At 34.9% G+C, this 20,383-nt stretch overlaps 1 protein-coding gene across 24 annotated transcripts in view; it reads right to left on the reverse strand.

Moving 5' to 3' along the window:
* The window catches only part of SLMAP (sarcolemma associated protein), an 88,735-nt gene that overhangs the window by 2,945 nt on the left and 65,407 nt on the right, over window positions 1-20,383 (reverse strand). For 13 of the 24 annotated variants that reach the window (XM_082768192.1, XM_082768185.1, XM_082768188.1 and 10 more), the window contains 8 exons: window positions 18,493-18,573; window positions 18,173-18,232; window positions 13,326-13,448; window positions 12,481-12,555; window positions 8,047-8,367; window positions 6,629-6,746; window positions 5,791-5,962; window positions 3,379-3,513 (listed from right to left, as the gene is read on the reverse strand). In XM_082768192.1, the coding sequence (XP_082624318.1) occupies window positions 3,379-3,513; window positions 5,791-5,962; window positions 6,629-6,746; window positions 8,047-8,367; window positions 12,481-12,555; window positions 13,326-13,448; window positions 18,173-18,232; window positions 18,493-18,573 (1,085 nt within the window). Of the gene's footprint in view, window positions 1-15; window positions 106-3,378; window positions 3,514-5,790; window positions 5,963-6,628; window positions 6,747-8,046; window positions 8,368-12,480; window positions 12,556-13,325; window positions 13,449-18,172; window positions 18,233-18,492; window positions 18,574-20,383 lie in introns of all 24 variants that reach the window. The other 11 variants (XM_082768186.1, XM_082768197.1, XM_082768181.1 and 8 more) reach the window with 3 other exon arrangements.

Raw genomic sequence — 20,383 nt, forward strand, 5'->3', positions numbered from 1 at the left:
CAGTAGTGCTTGTACCTTTCGCTACCACAATGGGCCGTAACACCAATACAGGAAAGCCAGGATTAGGCCGATGAATACGGCTGGGACGGGTTGTAATATGGAAGGCTAAAGAAGGGAAGGGATATTAAAAATCACTTTGTGCTATAAATCAATCAGGAAAAGATGATTTAGAGAGGGGAAAATAAGTCAGTGAGCTTTGTTTTAAATGAAATGTATTAAAGACATCTAACACAATACAGCATTATCTAATCTGGTATACAAAGTTAGTACACCATTCTACTCAAATGAATGGGAATGTTTAAAAATAAAGGGAAGGAGGCAGAAAATGTTCTAAGAAACTTCATCTCAACTTGGAATTTGCCTGTATCTTAATTCTATTTTTTGTTTTGCTTTTTGTTTTTCTTTTCTGTGTGATAGGAAATCCAAACCGGATTTCTTAAGGGAGAAAGACTCATACCAGATATTAAATTTTTCAGCTGCTTCTTCATTCCACCTTTCTCATTTTCCATCACCAGCCTCCAGGAAAAACAATCTTGTTGATGAATTAGTTACAACTATGTCCACAGGCAAACCCAGTAGTTCAGACATTTTTGTAAGGTTATAACATTCAGCACCAAGGTACTATGAACCAGGGAAGTATATTTCTGTTAGAGACACCACAAAGATCAGCATCTCTGGCAGGGCATCAGCCTTGTGAGCAAATGCAATTCTAAAAATTGATCCAATGATGCAGCTGGGCCAAACTACCAGCTAGCAAGACTTCAGGGTTCATTTAGCTCATGGTTTTATTAGATTCTGCATATTTTCTCAATTATTTTCAGTTAACTGTAAACTACTTCACATGTTGGATATACAGCCTCTATTCTTAAAATGATAAACTAGAAGCAAAAATGGACCTAATTTCTTTTTCAGCTGTCCTTGGAAGACATCTGCTTTCTCTGCATCTTAGCCTATATATTTGTGCACACACACAGACACACAAAGGTTAAGTTCAAACCATGCTTTGTATTTTCTTAACTTTTTTGTGCTGAAGCCACCCTGATTTTGTTCAGCCAAATAAATACATGATCAATTCAAGTTTGAAGTCTTCTAAAACATTGTGATTGAAGAATAGAATCTCACAAATCATGTGCAACTCTTAAAGTAATTTCCATGCAGTATTATTTTTTTTTTGTCATTGGTGCCACAAATCACAGTGCCATCTTCCCACAGAAAGCACATTGGTAGAAATAATCACAGCAGTGTTCAAAAAAGCGCCAAAAGTTTAAGTCAACCAGAGCAGCTAATGTTCTCAAACCATTCACATAAATAAATCCATCGTATGAAGCGCATCAGGAAATAATCAGCGACTTAATCAGTGACTACAAACATGCAAGCACAAGTAGTATACCACACTGCTAAGCGGTTCAGAACACAAAGCTTTTTTTTTTTTTTTTTTTTTTTTAGTAAAAAACTTCATCCTTCCTAAAGGGAAAGGATAAAAACTTGGTATTTAAATGATATTCTAAATGGAATAGAGAAGCCTTCTCTTTTCTAACATTTATTAGTTCACCAGACAATCTTATAGATTTGTTTATTTATAAGCTACACACATTTAAGTCTGGGGCATCCTGACCAGAGAAACAGATGATAAATATCCACCACATTAAATGAGGTTGCCTCCAAATGATTAAATTTTCCCCCTCATGAACTTAACAAAATACCTTAAAAATTCTCCTTATTGCTGAAGAGCACTTCACTAGGTGCTTCATCAACAACATGCATCCTCTATTAGAATATGAAGATATACAAAAACTCAGATATAGATGGGCTGCAAAAAGGAACAAATCCCACACTGGGAAGTCACTTTCTGCGGGACACTGCCCTAAAGGATGAAGTAATGGATAATGTTTCCAGCAAAAAGGGGACAAGAGTACTTGAAAAATTAGAGTTTGGAGCTCAGCCCGGTATCCATGATGCTTCAAATAATCCACAAGATAGACATATTTTACATTGCTGATTGTGAGTAATGCTCACTTGGATAAGCAAGCTTGTCCTGCGAGTCCTTATATGGTTGGATGCTCTTCATACCCTGACCTCTGGGCTTCAACTCTTGTAGCTCCTCTGGAAACAGATTTTGGCAACTGGTCTGGTTCCTATTTCATTTAAACACACACCTCAAATTCTTCCTAAAAAAAATAAATCCCTTACCTCACAAGCTTTCATCTGGTACTCCAATTCCCCTCACAGTATTTTAATTCTTTCAACTACCCCCCTTTTTCACTAATCACCTTAGGGCTGAGATTAGTTTTTTAACAGAACAGGAAGTCTCACATTCACAATTATTTTGTTATGGTCTCTTCTGTTAGAATGTTTTGGTTTGTTTATTTCTGCACATCTGTCTATTTCAGTAACTCAACATTGTTTTGGCATTGCAGAAGAATTCTAAAAAGGAAGCAGGTTCCAAGAGGATATTAGCGTCACAGTCATGATAACGTGAGAACAGCTTTGAGTTCTTTACATCTTTGTTTAACTATGGCAGAGGTTTACTTTCAGTAAGTGGGCTACAGTAAGAGTATTCATATCAACTGGGCATGTAGCACACAGCTGATTTTAGGTGGTAATACCTGTAAACTTTTTATTTTGTACTGACCACTACAGGAGTTGTTGACCCACCACAGATCGTGGCAGCAGTACAGGAAGACAAACTGGTCATCTCAGAGCAGTAAGGTATCTAAAAAGGCTATAATTACCCTCTGACACACCTACCACAGTTAACATTTGGAGGATCTCAGGTGCCTCACTATAAGAAAAAGATGTCCCTAGCTGTAAACTTAATTCTACTGATAGAACCTCTCAAATTAATTGTAGCAGAAAAGATTTCCATTAGTGAATAGAAAGGATGGTTCAATTACATGTATAAAGCATGAGCTGACCAGGGATAACCACTGTTAAGAAGCATAAGCAAGAGTGAGGAGGGAACATATGTTGTAATATTCACTAATAAATAAAATAAAAGCATCTTGAAGAAGGTTGCTTAACTCTTTTGGACCGAGGTTTCTCAGCTTACGTATCAGTCTCTGAAATTAGAAAGTTTTGCCTAGATCTCATTTGCGATTAGTTAAGATGGATTATTTCAATACAGCAGATATCTAAGGCCATACTTAAAACTGTCATGGAGCTGTAAATTTAACTTGCATGCAAATTGTACCAGTTGACCTGCAAATGACCTGCAAATTTGCACAGGTAGTACCAGAATGGAGTTTTGCATATGATATGGTACATGGACCTTTTGTGAAGGCCAGCCTTTTTCTATTCAGCACTTGGGTGTTCTCGCAATCAACAGAATTGTCATTGGTGTCATAACCAGACTTCCCCAAATATTTTGGACAGACTTACGTTGTTTCCTTTTTCTTGTAGCAGCTTCAGGTTTTCTTTACACTGTTTAAGCTCTTCTGTGATTGACTGTTTTTCTTGCTCAGCCATCTCATACTTCGCCTTCAGTTCTGAGAGCGCTGTCTGTGTTCTTTCATACTAAATGCAAAAAGAAAGAAAAGGCTGCAGATTTTTGGCCGCTCAAAGCTTGCTTACAATTGCTTAGCACCCAGCTTTCTTTTCTGCCCAGCATAACTTGCCATGGATCAGAACATTCTCTCTTAATAAAAGCAAGGCAAAAATATTGGTTTAGATTTTCTTTTTGTTAAATTAAGATTTTGTTTCTGACTTGGAAAAACTAGGATTCCTTGTATGCTTTTTCAGGATAATTAAGCGTAAATTCTGTGATCGTGTCTAGAATGATACGAAGAAGTATAATAAATTTCATGTTAGATATGTAATGATCTCCCCTACTACTGGAGGAGAAAACACAACTCACTTAATGACTAAACAGGCAGCAACGACATTACAACTTGCTTCAGAATCAGAAAGATTATTAGAGGTCGCATTACTTACAAAAAATCACAAGTAGATAGAATTCTACAAACAAATTAAGTCTAGAAACACAGATTAACTAGCTACACTTCTATATTAGGTTTCAAACATTTTAAGTGTCCAGAGCTTCAGAAATTTTCCACTTCAGACAAATGTAGCACCTGCCCATGCAGTATGCCATTAAGAACATACAAGTGCAGTAGTTCAGAATGAGCTCACCATTATCTCTCATTAAGTAATCAATAACATTTTTATATTACTTTAGAGTATTCTTTTGCAGACAAATTTTACCTGACCTGGAACTTCTCAGGAATATATTCACAGACAGCAAATCACTGAATAGAAAACAATGTGTTTCTTTTTACCTGGGACATTCTAGAAGTAAACTACATTTTAGTAGACTGTCACGTATATTCTGAAAAAATCAGTGCATTGAGTACTGTGTCCTTTTCCAGAAAGCTTGCTCATACTCAACTGTACTGAGTCTATCCCAGAGTGATCAATTTATGTGCTGTACCAGTAACAATAGAGTAACATGACATCTATCAATAATAATTATGGACAACAGTGCATTAAGAAATTAATATGAACGGTTCACAATTAATACATCTTCATGCTAACCTCAGCACACAAGGCTAACACACAGCTTATCAACTCTTGCAATGATTTACAAAGCAAGGAAATATGAAGTAAATTAACTCATCTCTCATATCAAACAATTATTCATTACCATATGGGACAGAACTGTAAAATCTAAAAAGACAAAAAATAAAGCGGAATAAGGAGTCCTTTACATTTAAATAGTGGTCTTACAACTATGCTGATCAGTCAAATAGGTGCAAAAAACAACATTTTGTATGAAGCAAATAAAACCTTTTTCCCCACGCATCAAAATCAATCGTAAAAGAAGGAAAGGCATTTAGAAAAAATAACATGCCACAATTCTTACTGTGGATTAAGTATAAATACTGGGACAATGCATCTCATCTTTCTACCTTATGGACAGTTTCTCCTTTTTCAAACTTGCATTCAATTTTCTCTACAGAAGTTTTTCTCTACAAGTTTTCCAGCAGTCGTCACAACAGTGGTTACTGAGGACAGAATCAATGACCTTCAATTTGTTTGTGCCACAATTTGTCTGTGGCATTTACCACAAACGTAAAAGAGTAAGCAACTTTACAAACATATCTGACTGCAAGCAGATTAGTAAGACTGTTCAAATTAGAAAAACAGAAAGGAATGTGACATGGATGACCTAATGACAAAGCAAAGAAAAACACTGCAGTACACAAACTAATAGCAGTGACAGGGGAAAACTTCTCTCAAAATTCCTTTATTGAAGAAAGCAAGTAACTGATTGAGACTATGGCCTTCTTCCAGACATGATCATTAGTAGCTAGGCTTAAAATGCTAGCTTTTCCTTATGCACTTGCTAATCATCTTTAGAAGCCTAGTGATCCATTATGATGAAAGGAAACCGTCTCTAAAGAATGTGTAGTCCTGTTCTCAAATAAAGCTTAAACCATACTGAGTAAGAAGAATACATTTTGACTCATAACGGCTAACCAGATGATCAGGAACATTTCTGAGTAAGGGTCACCTATCTTTAACAGCTTATAAAGTAAGCTAATGCTCTTACTAAGGTAATGAATGGAAGCAAATTTAAGGAGGTTCCCAAAACACACGTAAGTCATGTTATTTGAAATCTTCCCTTTGAGATTTAACTATTGATGTATATATTGTTACCTAACATAAACGTACTTGAAATAAAAGTTCTGCTACTAAAAATTCTGAATTTTTGACATTTAAGCTTTTATAATGAAATAAAAGGAAAGTCACTGGGCATTGTATTCCTTCAAAACAGAAAGTGTTTCATGTTACCTCTTTCTGAACATCCTTTGCTTGACTCTCAGCTTCACTGAGTTGGCTTTTTAGACTAGCTGCATCCTGTTGATGTTTTTCTCTCAAAGATCCCATCTGATTTTCAAGTTCCTTTCGAGACATTTCAAGAACACTTATATTGCTGGTTAGCGCTAAACTCTGCTTCTGAGAACTGAAAAATAAAATACAATTGTTTCTTTACATACTTTAAATTTAAACAAAAGATTTTTAAAGCAGTTTTCACTTTCAAAAGCTTCACATCTCTATTTAATACAGAAAAATCAGCTAGAGACAATCATAGAAGAGCAGATCAACATTGACTCCCTAATGCAAAGTACTGATATAAGATTGCCCACAGACCTGCTTTTAAATGCATGTGTACACATTATCGTGTTTAATGTAATTATAATCTATACTATAACTTAGATTATTATTTTTTTTAGTTTCTTATTTTACTTTTTTTTATTGGTCACTAATTATATATTATATACATGAAAGCATTGTGAAACAAACTTGTAATTTGAAGAAGTCTGTCCAAGGTTGTTAGAAGCTTTTCATTTATTTGTACACATGCTTCTTTTGCATATTCCAGTGGTATAAGCTAATAGCAAAATATATCAGGATACCATGTAACATATCTGAGAAGTAATACAGAAGCGTTTGGGGAGAAATAAATGGCAAAATTGTTTTCTGCCAAAAACTAAGATAGAAACAAAATTTCAGTTCATTTAATCACAAACACCATCAGACATTTAGTACCAGTTTAGGGAAGAAATAAGAATAACCAACCTCCAAAGTTTCTTTGTTATCTTCCCAGACAAATACACCATGCCCTTACCTAGAAAGCTCCTTCTCTTGTCGCTGAAGTTCAGATGTAAGCGAAGTATTTTCCTTTCTTAGTGTAACACATTCAGCTTCCAGAGCATTCCATTCTGCCTTCAACTTTTCAAGTTCACCTGCAATTAATAAAATTAAATTTTAAGTACAATAATTTCACGAATGCTTCAAGCAGCACCAGCTAATAAATGGTGGAAAAGCTGGTATTAGCTGTAAAGGTCAAATTATTATAATCATGTTATATGATTTCTATTGCAATCATTTATAAAACATGTCACAGTATCTTTACTGTTAGGAAGAGCTTGTGAGCCATACACAAGCTAGTGTTTTTTCTTAATGTGAGCTTCTTTAAGGCACAAAGCAGTAGTAAATTGTCTTGCTTATATGTCTGCTCGCACTGCATATTTGAATCATATTTGATTTCACTTCTCGGCAGAAAATCAGAAACAAATTGAAAGTAACAAACAACTAAAATCCCTAGATAACCATGCCTCGGCTAAAAGTAACAGTGTTTAAAGAAATAACTAAATGGTTAAAGTAAGACCTTTGAAATAAATCAGTCTATGGTAAAATTGTTTTTTATCAAGTATTACTTGTCTTCATAATAAAATGATGGAGACTGGAGCCTCAGCTGGAAAAAGGCTTTTCTGATGACTTCTACGATTAACTAATTCAGAATTCAAAGCATATTTTACAGATGCCAGCTTCGCTGTGGCATGTAGAATATTTTAGCAAGAGCTTTTAACCTCTGTTAGCAGATTCTCCAAGACCTGAAGCTATAGAACTGGAGCAGTGGCTCCAGTGTATTTACCTGCATGTATTGCAGCTAAAGTGAAGAGCAAATGAATGAGCCTAGCAGATCTGGCTCAGCACCAAGTATTTGTGCATCTCTGAACATCATGCTTCCAAAATAAAACTACATTTAATAAAACTATATGTATTTTAACATAAATGAACACAATATCATCTGTTTTATTAACCCATAGTAAATGCAGGTTTCTCAAGTGAACCTTTGCTATAAAAATTAAAAGTTCAGAAGCTACCCCTTTACAGGCTTTAGTTATACAGATTTAACTATACGGATTTTATGCAAGTCCTTTTGAAAACCTGTAGCAGTATCAATCCCTCTAACAACACAGGTTTTCCAAATGGCATTGCACTTGGCCTACTTTTGGTATCAAAAGGGTACCTAAGCTAATTTAAGCATAATTGGAAGTTTCTATTTAATGAAATACATGAAAGGGTTTTATAACACTATAAGCCTTGATACACTTCTATAAATAAAGATATAGTAAATGAGTGTGCATGCATGATGGGAAGGAGGGATAGAGGAAGGGAGGAAAGTTTGATTTATTGACATTCATCAGACTGAAAAGGATGCTGTTTGTGGTGGTTCGTGGCACTGTATTAAACAAATACCTTTCAAACGTGTAGCTTCTTCCTTGTGTTGCTCCTCACACTGCTGACACCTGAGCTGAAAACTGGCTTGTAGATTGACAATTTCTTTTTCATAATCTGAGGCATCTTTCCGCCACCGCTCAAGTTCTGCTCGCACAGTTTGCAGCTCTTCTTGAAGAGTAGAAATATCAGTATCTCGTTCTGATGCTGCCTTTTTGGCTACTTGTTGAAGGGACAGAATTTCATTCTGAGCACTGACTAGCTCATTTCGAGTGCTTGAAACTTCACTCTCCTTTTCCTCACGAAGATTCTCAATATCTTCTTGTAACCTCCGCAATTGAGCTGGAAAACATACGTTATTTTTACAATTTTTATAAACTTCATTTACAGAAAATCTAAACAAAACCCTCCTGTTCTCAACCTGCTGATGTTTAATAGAACTAAAGAAAACTAATGCAATTAAAAACATATTAATCTTAACAAATGCACATATGAGGGGTTGCGTATTACAGAGAGTTAAGAAACAAGAAAACGGGTTTGACAAAGCTTTCTTAGACAGGGTTGTTATGTGGGGGACATTAAAGGAACTCTCCTGAAATGTAAAATCAAGATTTAGATCCAAATTTATTGTAAACAAAACAAGTATTACAGAAGGAGGACACAAGAGGGAAAGCAAAAAAGCTTCTGTGACAAGCCAGATTCGCAATACTACACTGTAAATGTTTGCCTGTTCAGCAGCTAAAGTTAACCTGTGATGTCTATAAATACTTGAGGCACAGAGTCTAATTTCTACTCCATTCTCTCAACTTGTAGATTAAAAATTACTTCTTCGCAAAAAGTGTTTTGCAAGGCTCAAGATGAATTTTAGATCAAAAGCAATAGCTGCACCTAACATACTGAATTGTAAGAAGACCTTTAGCGCTCATGAGTGGCTGCAAACTGCAAATGTGCAGCAGTCACATAAGTGCTGGGTTATTCAGAATTTCACAACTGCATGAAGCAAACCTTATAAATTATTCCTATTCAAAACTGTTTCATTACTTAACTTCCCTTCTCTGAGCACAATTATTTTTTCATAAATATGCATGCAAATAGAATCCTGTGCAAATACTTACAAAAAATACAGTACAGAGGAAAGGAAAGTATGAAAGGAAGAAGAACAAAATCATAGTTAAAACCCTGACTAATAAAAGCAAAACGTATAATTTGCCCAGTGTTTTTGTTTTGCCTTTTAAAGTATACAAATCAAAGCTCACATGTATTTCACTGATTTTCGAAGAGAAAAAGCAATTACCTAATTAATGAAGAAATGCTCTGAGAAAAGAACAAAGTTCTTTAGATCACTCGAAACCCTAATATCAAATACTGTAGAGGGTTAGAATTACGCACTTACAGTAGTATGTTACTTTTTCTGAGGCAAAGGGCAAGCAAGGACAGTGGAAAGCACGGGGAAGATAACTGAGGCTAAGTAACCTTCATAGGTTTCTTGTATTTATTTTTGTTCTCTCAATCCATTACAGAAGATGACACCGAGAATATGAGTGAGTCATGCTGTAATCTGATATAGCATAAAAACTGCTCAGGAGGGGCTTTCATGACAACTATCCATGATGCTTGATGTCTTTCAGACCTTTCATATACAGAGATATAGGCACAATTCATACACAGCTACAATCTAGAAACTTTGCTGCTAGTTGCCATATAGTAAAGAAGAAACATGCTTTTTTTTTTTTTTTCCTCTTCTAAACAGGCTCCAACAAGACATTTAGCTCATTAGATGAGCTAAGGAATCTATGAACAACCCAGTTCTGCACTTTGGAAAGAAAATATAGCATGGGAAAGACCATGATAGCTCCTATTCATTATAAAACATAATAGCTAATATAGACTATACTAAATGAGATTTCACAGCAATCCTGTGTAAGATGAAGCAGAATACCAAGAATACCAGAATACCATAACAAAAACATCTGGAGCATGATGGATTTTTGAACATGCGAGCAACAAAAGGCTTCCATCTCATTCATTTGGAAACAATTTCCACAGGATTATACTAACAGAATAGTAATCAAACTAGTAGATGAGAACAATCTAACAGTGTAAGACAACAGAACATTAACAATCACCTGTGTATTGTTGTGTTTGAAGCTTTGAACCTACCAAACCCTTACACTAAAAGTACATGTTTCTAAAACACCAAGAATTAAGACTTGTTAACATCAGTAAGCAAAGCAGTGATTTTTCAATATATATTTTTTTTAATAAAGTCCAACTAAATTGCTGCTTCTCAGGCAGCTTTTCCAAGAAATTTTTTTTTTTTTGGTCTGCATTGTTTATGAGCAGCTCTCCCTTTAAATACTCGGGCATGAAAACAAGCATGGTATGAATGAAAATCCCAAATATACAAGTGTTTCTAAAATTTGGTGGAGTTGTAGAAATAACTTACATAGAGGATTTACTACAAAGAATACTGAAATGTTTTCTGAGGCACGGGATATAATTTGAAATGACAATTAGAAAAAAAGCTTCCATTACAACTCTTATTTATGTAAGCCATTACCTCACCCAAACTGAATGTTTTGCCTTTTTTTTTTTTTTTTTTTTTTTTTTTTTTAAATGGGCAATGACTAGTTACTTGAGATACAAGAATTTCCTTGCTTTACCTATTTGTGCATGTAAAGAACTTCACACGTAGAGACAGGATTTCAGTTGTTTCTACAGCACCCTTTCTATGTCAAACACAGCACAGGCTGGCCTAAAACACTGATTCCATTAAAATATTTGAACAAATGTTACTGTGTGAAATTGTCAGGATTTTTTTTTTCTCCACTACAGTTCACAGAGGCTGCCAAGATAGAACAGTGACATCATGACAACTTTTCCCAAGTTGTGAGATATGTCACACCCTAGAAGTTTGGAAAGCAGCAAGCAGACAACTAATATCAGAATGTTTTAAACCACAATGGCGTGATAGGAGCAAGAATCATTAGCAAGAACTCACTTGGGAAGTGATCAAGACACAAAGAGCCACCTTGCAATTAAGCATGGCTCTGTCAAGCTTCTACTTTTTTTTTTTTTTTTTTTTTTTTGAGAAAAGATGTAAAATTTCTTCCTCCTGCACAGAAATGGCTATCAAACCCCAATTTCTAACTTTTTCTACAGTATTTTTTCTTAGAGAATTTTCATTATTGGCAGGACAGAAGTCAAAATTTAATTGCTCTTATTCTGAAGAAGGCTTCTCTTTCTTAGAGGAATAACGGCAGAAGACCTAAATACACTTTGCTGACATTCCTATAAAACAGTGCAGTCATAAGCTTCTCAGTAAGTGTAACTGGTATATGAAAAGTATCACATTCCACAACAAACTACTACCCATAAAAAATAATTTTCTAAAGCTAATTTAATTTCCTAAGACAATAAGACCTGTGTTGTCAGTCCATTTACCTGTCTGTTCATGTTTTCTAACCATTTGATGTCCAAACCCAGCAATATACTGACAACAATCTCAAGGTATGAAGTTCCTACACATTCCTTCTCAATGGCTGAGTTCATAATGATGGTGTTCATACTAACATTTGTTTTAAGGAGGAGTCCTAAAATAACCCTTATCAATTCTAAGGCAAGATAGCCTCTCGACCACGGAACTCACTCGCACGTACAGGGTGACAAGTAGGCGTGTAATGCCGAAAATGCTTATGTGACATGCTACCACTAGCCCAACATACTGGACGAGTGACTCTTGTCAAAGCTTGAGCAAGCACAGATCTCTTATAACACCAAGGCAACAGAAAGATGTTGGAGGGGCTGAGGTAATCAACAAACCAGTAGAAAACCAAACTTGGCTAGTTACACTGCTCTTCCAAAAACCTTTCTGCTTTCAGTCAATACGAACTTCACTAGCTTGAAAACAGTAGCTTCTGTGTCACAAGTAAGAGTTACACAAATCATGGGACTCTATTCTGCTATAACCATTTTGGGCTGAAAGGAGCACGAGCGTGGTCATTGCATTTTTCATAAAGCACAGACTGTGCCTCTGTTGAAGACATTTTAATGCATCCAACTTGAGTGCAGATCTGGAGCGATTAAAAATTATTTCAGAGGATTTTACTACTAAAGTGAAGAGACTGAGAAGTACAAAAATAAACCTTAGTGTTTAAGGAAAAGGTAAAACAGCCACAGTAAGAATCTCTGGATCATTCAAAGCTAAGAAAGACTGAAGGAAGAGAAAGGAGAAGAGGAACATGTTACAGATGACATTACTTGCATTATTAAAGTTATGATTAAAGCATAGAATAGGAAACATATAACAACAGAATTCAGAGATACTGTGAAACAAATCATATTTAAAACATACACTCACTTAACATTTTCCTTCATAAGTCCTTATGATGCCATGGGAACAGCTAAAGCTATATGTTTCCCCTAGGAGACTGAGGTGAAAAAAATATTTCATACCTTGCAGAACATTTATTTGCTTGTTAGATTCTTCAACTTGCACTCGATATGCTCTTCTCTCTTCTTCCAAAAGTGCTACAAATGAAAGCGAAAATGTGCCCAAATGTTTGTTAGTGAGAAGTATTTCAGTTTTGTAATTAGTTTTAGTCATGACTTCCCCTTAATTAAAGATTAAAACAGTCAGATTATTCCAGTAAGTTATCAAAGCTAGTAACTGTAAGTAGTTTAATAAAGAGTTAATAGTAAATATATTATTATTGTGGTAGTATTGCAATTAATTTGAAATTAATGCAATCAGTTGCCTGATCCAAAAACTCCATGTGTGCTAAATGCAAACTGGTGTAGGGGTGGGAAGAAAAAGCTTCAGCACAACCACTGAACAATGTGAGTTAAACTGGACTACGCTATTTCCTGCAAAAAACAACCCATGGTCTTGCTGATGGCAATGATACAGCTCCATGTTTGAAAGGACAATCTGAAGAGCTATCATTGAATGCATTAGAATATGTGCCTTATCTGACTGAAATATGGATGAACCAATATGTCTAGATAAATATATCTTCTATGAATGAAATATATAGAGTTAATGTACGTATTCAATGCTATGAAAAAATGGTCAATCTTGAACCAAAAAAGTCAGGGGCTCAATCTGACTGTTTATGCATATATATAAAAAAAAAAAAAAAAAAAAAAAAAAAAAAAAAAAAAGGTTTCTGACATTCTGTGCAGGAGATTCTAGGAAACAAATCTATCCAACAGTCAACAAAGCTGGACCCCTTTTAAGGTTACCTATTAAATACAATTTTAATGGATACCCTACACAGTCAAGTTGATCTGAGTCTCACCTTGAAGTTCAAAGCATTTTTGTTTACTTGTTCTAGCTAGCTCTTGGGCTTCAATCAGCTCCTTGTGTAGTTGCTGAATTTCTTGCTTAGCCTCAGTCTCTGATTGTGCACCCTGCAATTCATCTGATAAAAGAACATTTTCTTTAAAGCATAAATTTGCACAACAGCTTAATTTGCACTGTCATGTGATGTCAAGTACCTTTTTATTCACATCATCCAGAGTTAGTTAAAGTAAACTCAAAATTGGATTAGGTAAATATTAGCAAAAATATTAATACATTTTTAAAAGGAGGTAAACATATGCATAGTTTAAAACATTCATTCTACATAACACAGTAAAAAAATCATACACAAATTCAATAATTTTTAAAAATACTGTATAGATTGGCAAGGATTTCTGTATTGACATAAATGAAGAAATGATAAGCATAAGACAATCCTTGACTGCATTTACAACTGTTCTATTGTTAAAAGGAAGCTACTGTAGCCTTCTTTCCTAGCACAGACTTAGCAGTAATGATCCTGCATCCCCTATCACCCGAGCCCACCCTCCCACACTCCTGCTCCTCCAAGCACATCCCAGCCCGGTCCAGCAGCATACCAGCACTCAGAAAAGAGGCTGTGTCTTTCCTATTCTCACAGTAATGAATTGGTGTGATCACAGAATAGAGATATGGGTGCACATGTGCTTTTAGACCTTCTCAGAACAAAATTATGAGAGCAGAAAGAACAAAGAGGACTAAATATTTCATCCAAATACTCTTTTATAAATTTATTAAGAGTTCCAAATCCTAGTTGCTCTTTACTGGAGATGTTTTGTTCTTAGCTTCTCATGGATGAAGACTTGGAGCAATTAGACTTTCAGTCCTCCTTAATGAGACAGTTCAGCAGAAACGGATGAGGAAGCTGGCAAATTATGTTCTTGATAAAGAAGCAGTGTCCCAAATCAAACAATAGACACCCTAAATGAACTTTCTGGTGGACAGCATTTTCGAATCAATGAAAGCATACATCACGAAAGATAACACTACTTCAAGGGAGATGAGAAACTTAAGTTATAGGACAGCATAATCAATTTTGCAGAAATGCAATGTGTGTCAAGGTAAAAACTCTTTTCTACTCAAATGCAGAAGGGAAATTTCCATACACGTGATATGCTTTTAAATCAAAGGCCAAGAAACACAAGTATGCCTATGAAAAACCTAACAGGTTTTTGGTCTTCTACAAACTGACAAACATGTTTGTGATAACTCTAAGATGTGAAACAAATTCTGTAGTAGCATTGCTCTATTCATAACTAGTAAAAACTATTATTGGGCTCTGAAATAATTCTTTCTAGAAGCAAATTGATGTCATGAAAACCGATTAGAGAACCAATGCAAAAAAGCTGCAATTAAACAAGTATCTGAGCAATTTCCAGAAGTATTTAACATTGGACTAACTGTCCTCAGAAGTCTAAAGAGTTCTATCATTAATTATGAGGTACACAAAAAATACAACTGTTTGAAAACCTTCATCAATTTATTCTAGTTCATGGGAAGTTTTCATCTGTGATCAGATTGTTTGCTGTGTTATAAAAGATTCTTAATAAACTCCACTTTCTGCCCCACACCCCAACACAATAAGATTTCCTTTAACATTTCTTTTGTTTTTCACTCTACTGGTAGATTTAAAGTCATTAACAATAAAACAAAACAGTGTGATACATAACAAATCATTTCCAATGCACATGAAATCTGCTTCTCCTTCAATCTGGCTCTAGAAAAGAAGTCTAACTCATGGGTCAGTTCTAAGGAAAATTTAACTTTTCCAATTCATTAAAAAATATTATAGTGTGTGAAGGAGTGTTTTCCATCCATAAACTTGGATTTTGCAATTTCAGGATCTGTAAAGCTTTAATAAAAAAGACAAAGTTGAGATTTAATCAACATGATTAAATCAGCTTGAGGACATTAGCAGAGCTTTGCTTACATGTTTGCCTTTGTATTTTTGTTCTGATAACAGAGATGATAGAATGATACGTAGGCTGCTGTCTTAATTCATCCCTTATCTGTATGTCTGGTCTGTGGAAGCAACTACCTTAGTAGGCTGGTATTTCTCCAAGTCTCACAAAAGTTCTCTTTCAGAATTTTGCAGGATTTCTGAGCTTGTTCAGATGAGTACTTTTCAGAGTATTCAGTGAAGTCAGATAGACAATTATAAATCTGAGTTTTCTTCAGCTTTATAAGATTCACAGAAACCTTATAATGCACATAAAATATTTGGCTATTGCAACAGTAAAAAAAAAAAAAAGGTTCCCAAACTTCCTGAATGAGACCACTACTGATTCTTGATATTTATTATCTAAACTAACACTATTCAGCAAACCCTCAACCAAACACACTTTTTACTTCGATTCCACAGATCAGTCCCGGAGTTACAAAAAAAATATGAGGAAGTTGACAAGAACAAGATCACTGAACTTCTGACGGCATTTATTACTTTCCATCTGTTTAACATGTACCTGTTTTTCACTTTGCGATTTTTCTTTGTTAGAGAAACCACTTACATAGCAACATCTAAGGAATTCTTATAAATGGCTAATAAAGATGTTTAGCTCTACTAATCTGTGCAAGGTCTTCCCCTTCCCCATCTTTGCCAGATTCTGACTTGCAGAAAGCTGAAGCAGATCCCTGTATGCTCTCAGAAGTTATTGATGAAAAATACACTTGGAGGAAACTACAACAATTTAACATCTCATCATTTTCTTGTTCCGTACATTTGTTTTCTAAGTTCCGACAGTTAAACAAAAAGGAGCAGTGCCTTTTCCAACAGCCATTTCCGCATTCCAGCAGCTGCCAGATCAGAAATGTTCTCACTCTTCCTTAATTACACGAACGCATAACAAACCCAACTGAAAGTCTTTCTGTGGCAAATAAGATCCTTTTAAGGGCAAAGTCAAGAGTATGCAGTGGCTCTCTGACATAATTGCAAACAAAACTGTGAGCTTACAGACTCTTCATAAAAATTACAAAGGCAAATGATTCATTGTACAGATATTTTTTTAATGGTTTCAGGAGAACAAAATAGGAATGCCTATAAATAGCTTCAAGAGAAGAAGCTTTTCCAATTCCTTTAGTTAATTATAATATGTATTTTGATTGCAAAGCTGTCTATGCAAATAAGTATTTTCTACTTCTTTGAAGTTCAGTGATGGTTATGGTTTAAGTCTAACTGGGTAAAGACAGATAAAACAACGACAATCATCCACATGAATACAAGACTGTTTTGATGTTACTATCAAAAATTTGGTTTTAGCTTTTTAAGAGTTCAGTTACCCGTCCCTGTCACTTTAATACATCCTGGACAGAAAAAGTGCAAGTACACCCGACCCTTGACAGAACATGAGCCCATTCTAACCCAGGAAACAGCACGCTCACAGAAGGCTTATCTCGTTCTTGGGCTATAAAAGGCAACCTTGCTGACAGAGCCTAGGAAGGCTTTATCTGCATTTAAGGAGAGTTCAGTCACCAGTGATTTTCAATCTCAGGGTCCATGGACTACTTTTCATGTGCCTGCAGAGGCTAACTAAGAAATCCAGCCAATTATGAGTAGTCTTCAGTTGGCTATGTGAGAACATTCACTTCCACTGACTTAAAAAATATATATACATACACTTTTTTTTTTTTTTTGAGAATCCAGAAGGGTGGAAAAATCACTTATCAGTGGACCTATCACTACAGATTTTTTACTTGTTTTTCCCCCAAGTGTGTATTTGCTTAAAACATTTAGCTAACTGCTTTTGAATTATAAATATAATGTATGAGTAAGGTTATATGCTTTCCTATTTTTTGCTGTTCATTGCAGAGCAAAATGTAAATGAAACATGCACAGTGTTATGAAAACTCCTTTTTAAATAGTTCTGTTGAACTAAAATTCACTAGAAAAATCTCATACTCAGTTTTAGGTTTCTTGTTTGGAAATATATATACTATATATTTTAAAGTTCTTTCTAACAGAAAATCAGAGAAGTGTAAACAATTACAGGAAAAAAAGCTCTCTTACGGATTTCCTAAATTTCATTGTGGTTTCCTGTCTTTCTGAACCATGAAAAGCTCTCACATTTTTCTTTACTTGTGATGCCAATGTAAACATCATTTCATAGATATTCGCAAATATGTGGCAGCACATAAGGCCAAAAAAGTTAACTTTCAGTATGATAAATGTAACAATATCCCACAACACTTCAGATCATGTAAATATGTAAATAGCTTGCTAATCAAATCTAAAAGTACATGCCTTCAGAGCAGTAAAAAGTATGATTTTGTAACTATAAAGATCATAGCTAAGGTTCAACAATCATTCCAAATATTGATAAAGCAAGGAATTCAAATCTTCACTACGTTAACAATAAAGACTTTAGACTTTTCTGTTTAAGCCACCGATGCAAATCAACAGAAACATTTCTGGCAGTGATGCAAACTACACAGGTAAAATGTCACAATGCTTGAAGTATTTGTCAGTGGTGGAGGAATCCCTTTTCTCCTTGGTTATTAGCCCTAAACTGAGTAAATGTTGAAACTATTTTTCAACAATACTTGAAGTTACAAGTTCATAGAACAGTGTTGGTGAGTGCAGCTAACAAACTTGAAGCACAAATCACTTCTATATTAACACTCAGCAGCATGCTTTAGTATCACCCAAAGGAAACATCATTAAGTGCAATTCTTCCATACTACCATGATTTAAACATTTCTTGAGTTTTTGTAAAAATACACGTTTCATTAAAAATCAACAAAAAAAGCTGGTAGACTGACTTATAAATACAGATTACGAGTCTAAAATTACAAAAATAAATTTCTGTTTACCTTTCAGAAGAGCTACTTTAGCAATAGGTTCATTTAGATCTTGGTCATCCATTTGGGCATCTGGAAGAAAAAAACACTTTCAGAGAACAGGTAGACCACAGACAGCTTTCATATATGCATTCTTTAAGCAAAGAACCTTTTATGCTCTTCCCACAGTTATTTATAAAGTTGCAAAGTAAACAGTACTGCTTAAACTTATAACCGACCTATAATACATAACACACAATACAAGTATTCTCTGCCCTTTTAGAAAATTCTCATGATTAAGTGATTTAATTCAAACTAATTAGATTTTACAGAAACTTCAGTTAAATCTTTACCTGTAGTGTCGTCGCTGCTTTTTTCCTTGCTTGGACTGAGAGTGTCTGACAAATCAGATTCTTTCACTCTTGCCTGATTCTCTGTAAGAGACAAGGAGAATCAGCTACAGTAAGTAAATACTTTGTTCATTTTCTTAATCATATTTTTTTCTATACACATATATATCTAATGACTGGTAAATGTGACTAGAAAAAAAGAGCTGAAAACACTTAAAAACCTGGTGTTTGCTTATTTCTTCATAAATTTGGGCTCAAATGGATTCAGTATTACTGAAGTCATTATCTAGGCTAGCATCTAATAGGGGATGTAAGAGCCTCATGCACAGCTTGAACTTTTGTTTAAAGCTGTATTCTTGCCAGTTGGAACTCTGTGCAACAGCTGATTGTTTTATTCAATCAGGGAACAAATAAGAAAAGAAAAGTAGAACAATGCAGATATTGTTACAAGTCAGAATGAATCTGCTATAAAGAATAAAACTGTGCTTCAGTATTTTGGACAAAAAAATATCAGCAAGTCTTGTATATACTGTACCGAAAAAAAAAAAAAAAAAAAAAAAAAAAGCATAGCGTTAACCAATCAAGAATCCTAGTAATATAAATTAATACACTGACTAGTTTCTAGAAAGAATTTTCAGTTCAGATTGTATTACTACAAGGCAGTCACTGTCTCTTTTCCACAAAAAAAACCTTCATGAAATAACTGCACCACATTATTGCATGCAATTTAATGAAGCCTCACGCGTTTTTTTCACCAGTTCTAAATTTTTAATGGGAAGCAGACATTTTCAAAATATGAGGGGACACAGCAGCAGCCCTGACTCCTAGTCTAAAGACTTTGTGAACTTTTTTTTTTTTTTTTTTAATAACTATTTCAATTTAGCTATGATGGAACCATTAAACAAAGGCACAGCATCTCAACCAAAACCCAGTAAGTTTGGCACCTATGAACCTTGACACCAACATGCAAGCGAGGTTAAACATAAGGAAGTCTTCCTCGGCCAACTATGCCCAGCCTTGGTTTGACAGCATTGCTGCCTACCACAGATTAACAGATGTTTCTTCTGAGTATCAAGTTCCAGGTAGAGAGAGATACATACATACGTACAAAGGCATCATTGCAACATTCCCATTACACAGACTTCTCTTCTACCATAGATCCAGAAACGCATGGTGAACATAAATAATTTCTTCACGTATAGAGATATTGTATATTAAAAAGCGTCAAGTAGTAAACAAATCAAGTGTGTTATACCAACAGGGTTAGTATATGAAATTTTTTTTTTTAAAAAAAAGCAAAGGAGTCACAAGAAAGTTTGGGGAAATTGTTTTTTTCAAATAACAAGAGAACAAATGGAACTGAATGCCCCCAAAATGAGACGTGGAAAAATGAAGAGATACGCACTTACACTGGGAAATTAGCAAGATGACAAACACAACAGGCTAATAGAAAGAAACCATTTTCTTCATTTAATGTGAAAAGTTTTCTATTTCTTTGTGCCAGAACATATACTTTTAAATGAAACAGAAGAAGTCAAGTACAAACAAAGAAGCTGATCAACAGCCAGACTTCCTACCTTAACATAACTGAAATCACTGGAGAGAGAAGGGGAAAGCACCAGTACACTTAAAGCACATTAGGGGTTCAGACCTGGCAGCTATTCCAAATAGAAGTCATATGACTTCACAGCTGACTTCAAAACTCATATGGACTGGAGCAAAGAACTTGATGTTTGGGGGTTCCTCTATGCTAAAGTGAAAGCAGTACTTCCCTAGTTTAAAAACATTACTCCTTAAAAATAACATCTGAAGATGTTACAATACAAAGCATTTTACAGGTATCAAATAGAAACAAGCCCACAAGACTGTCACGAAAACTAATAATTATTAAAAC

The sequence above is a fragment of the Aythya marila genome (genome assembly GCF_965140915.1).
Source record: "Aythya marila genome assembly, chromosome: 10".
NCBI lineage: Eukaryota > Metazoa > Chordata > Aves > Anseriformes > Anatidae > Aythya > Aythya marila.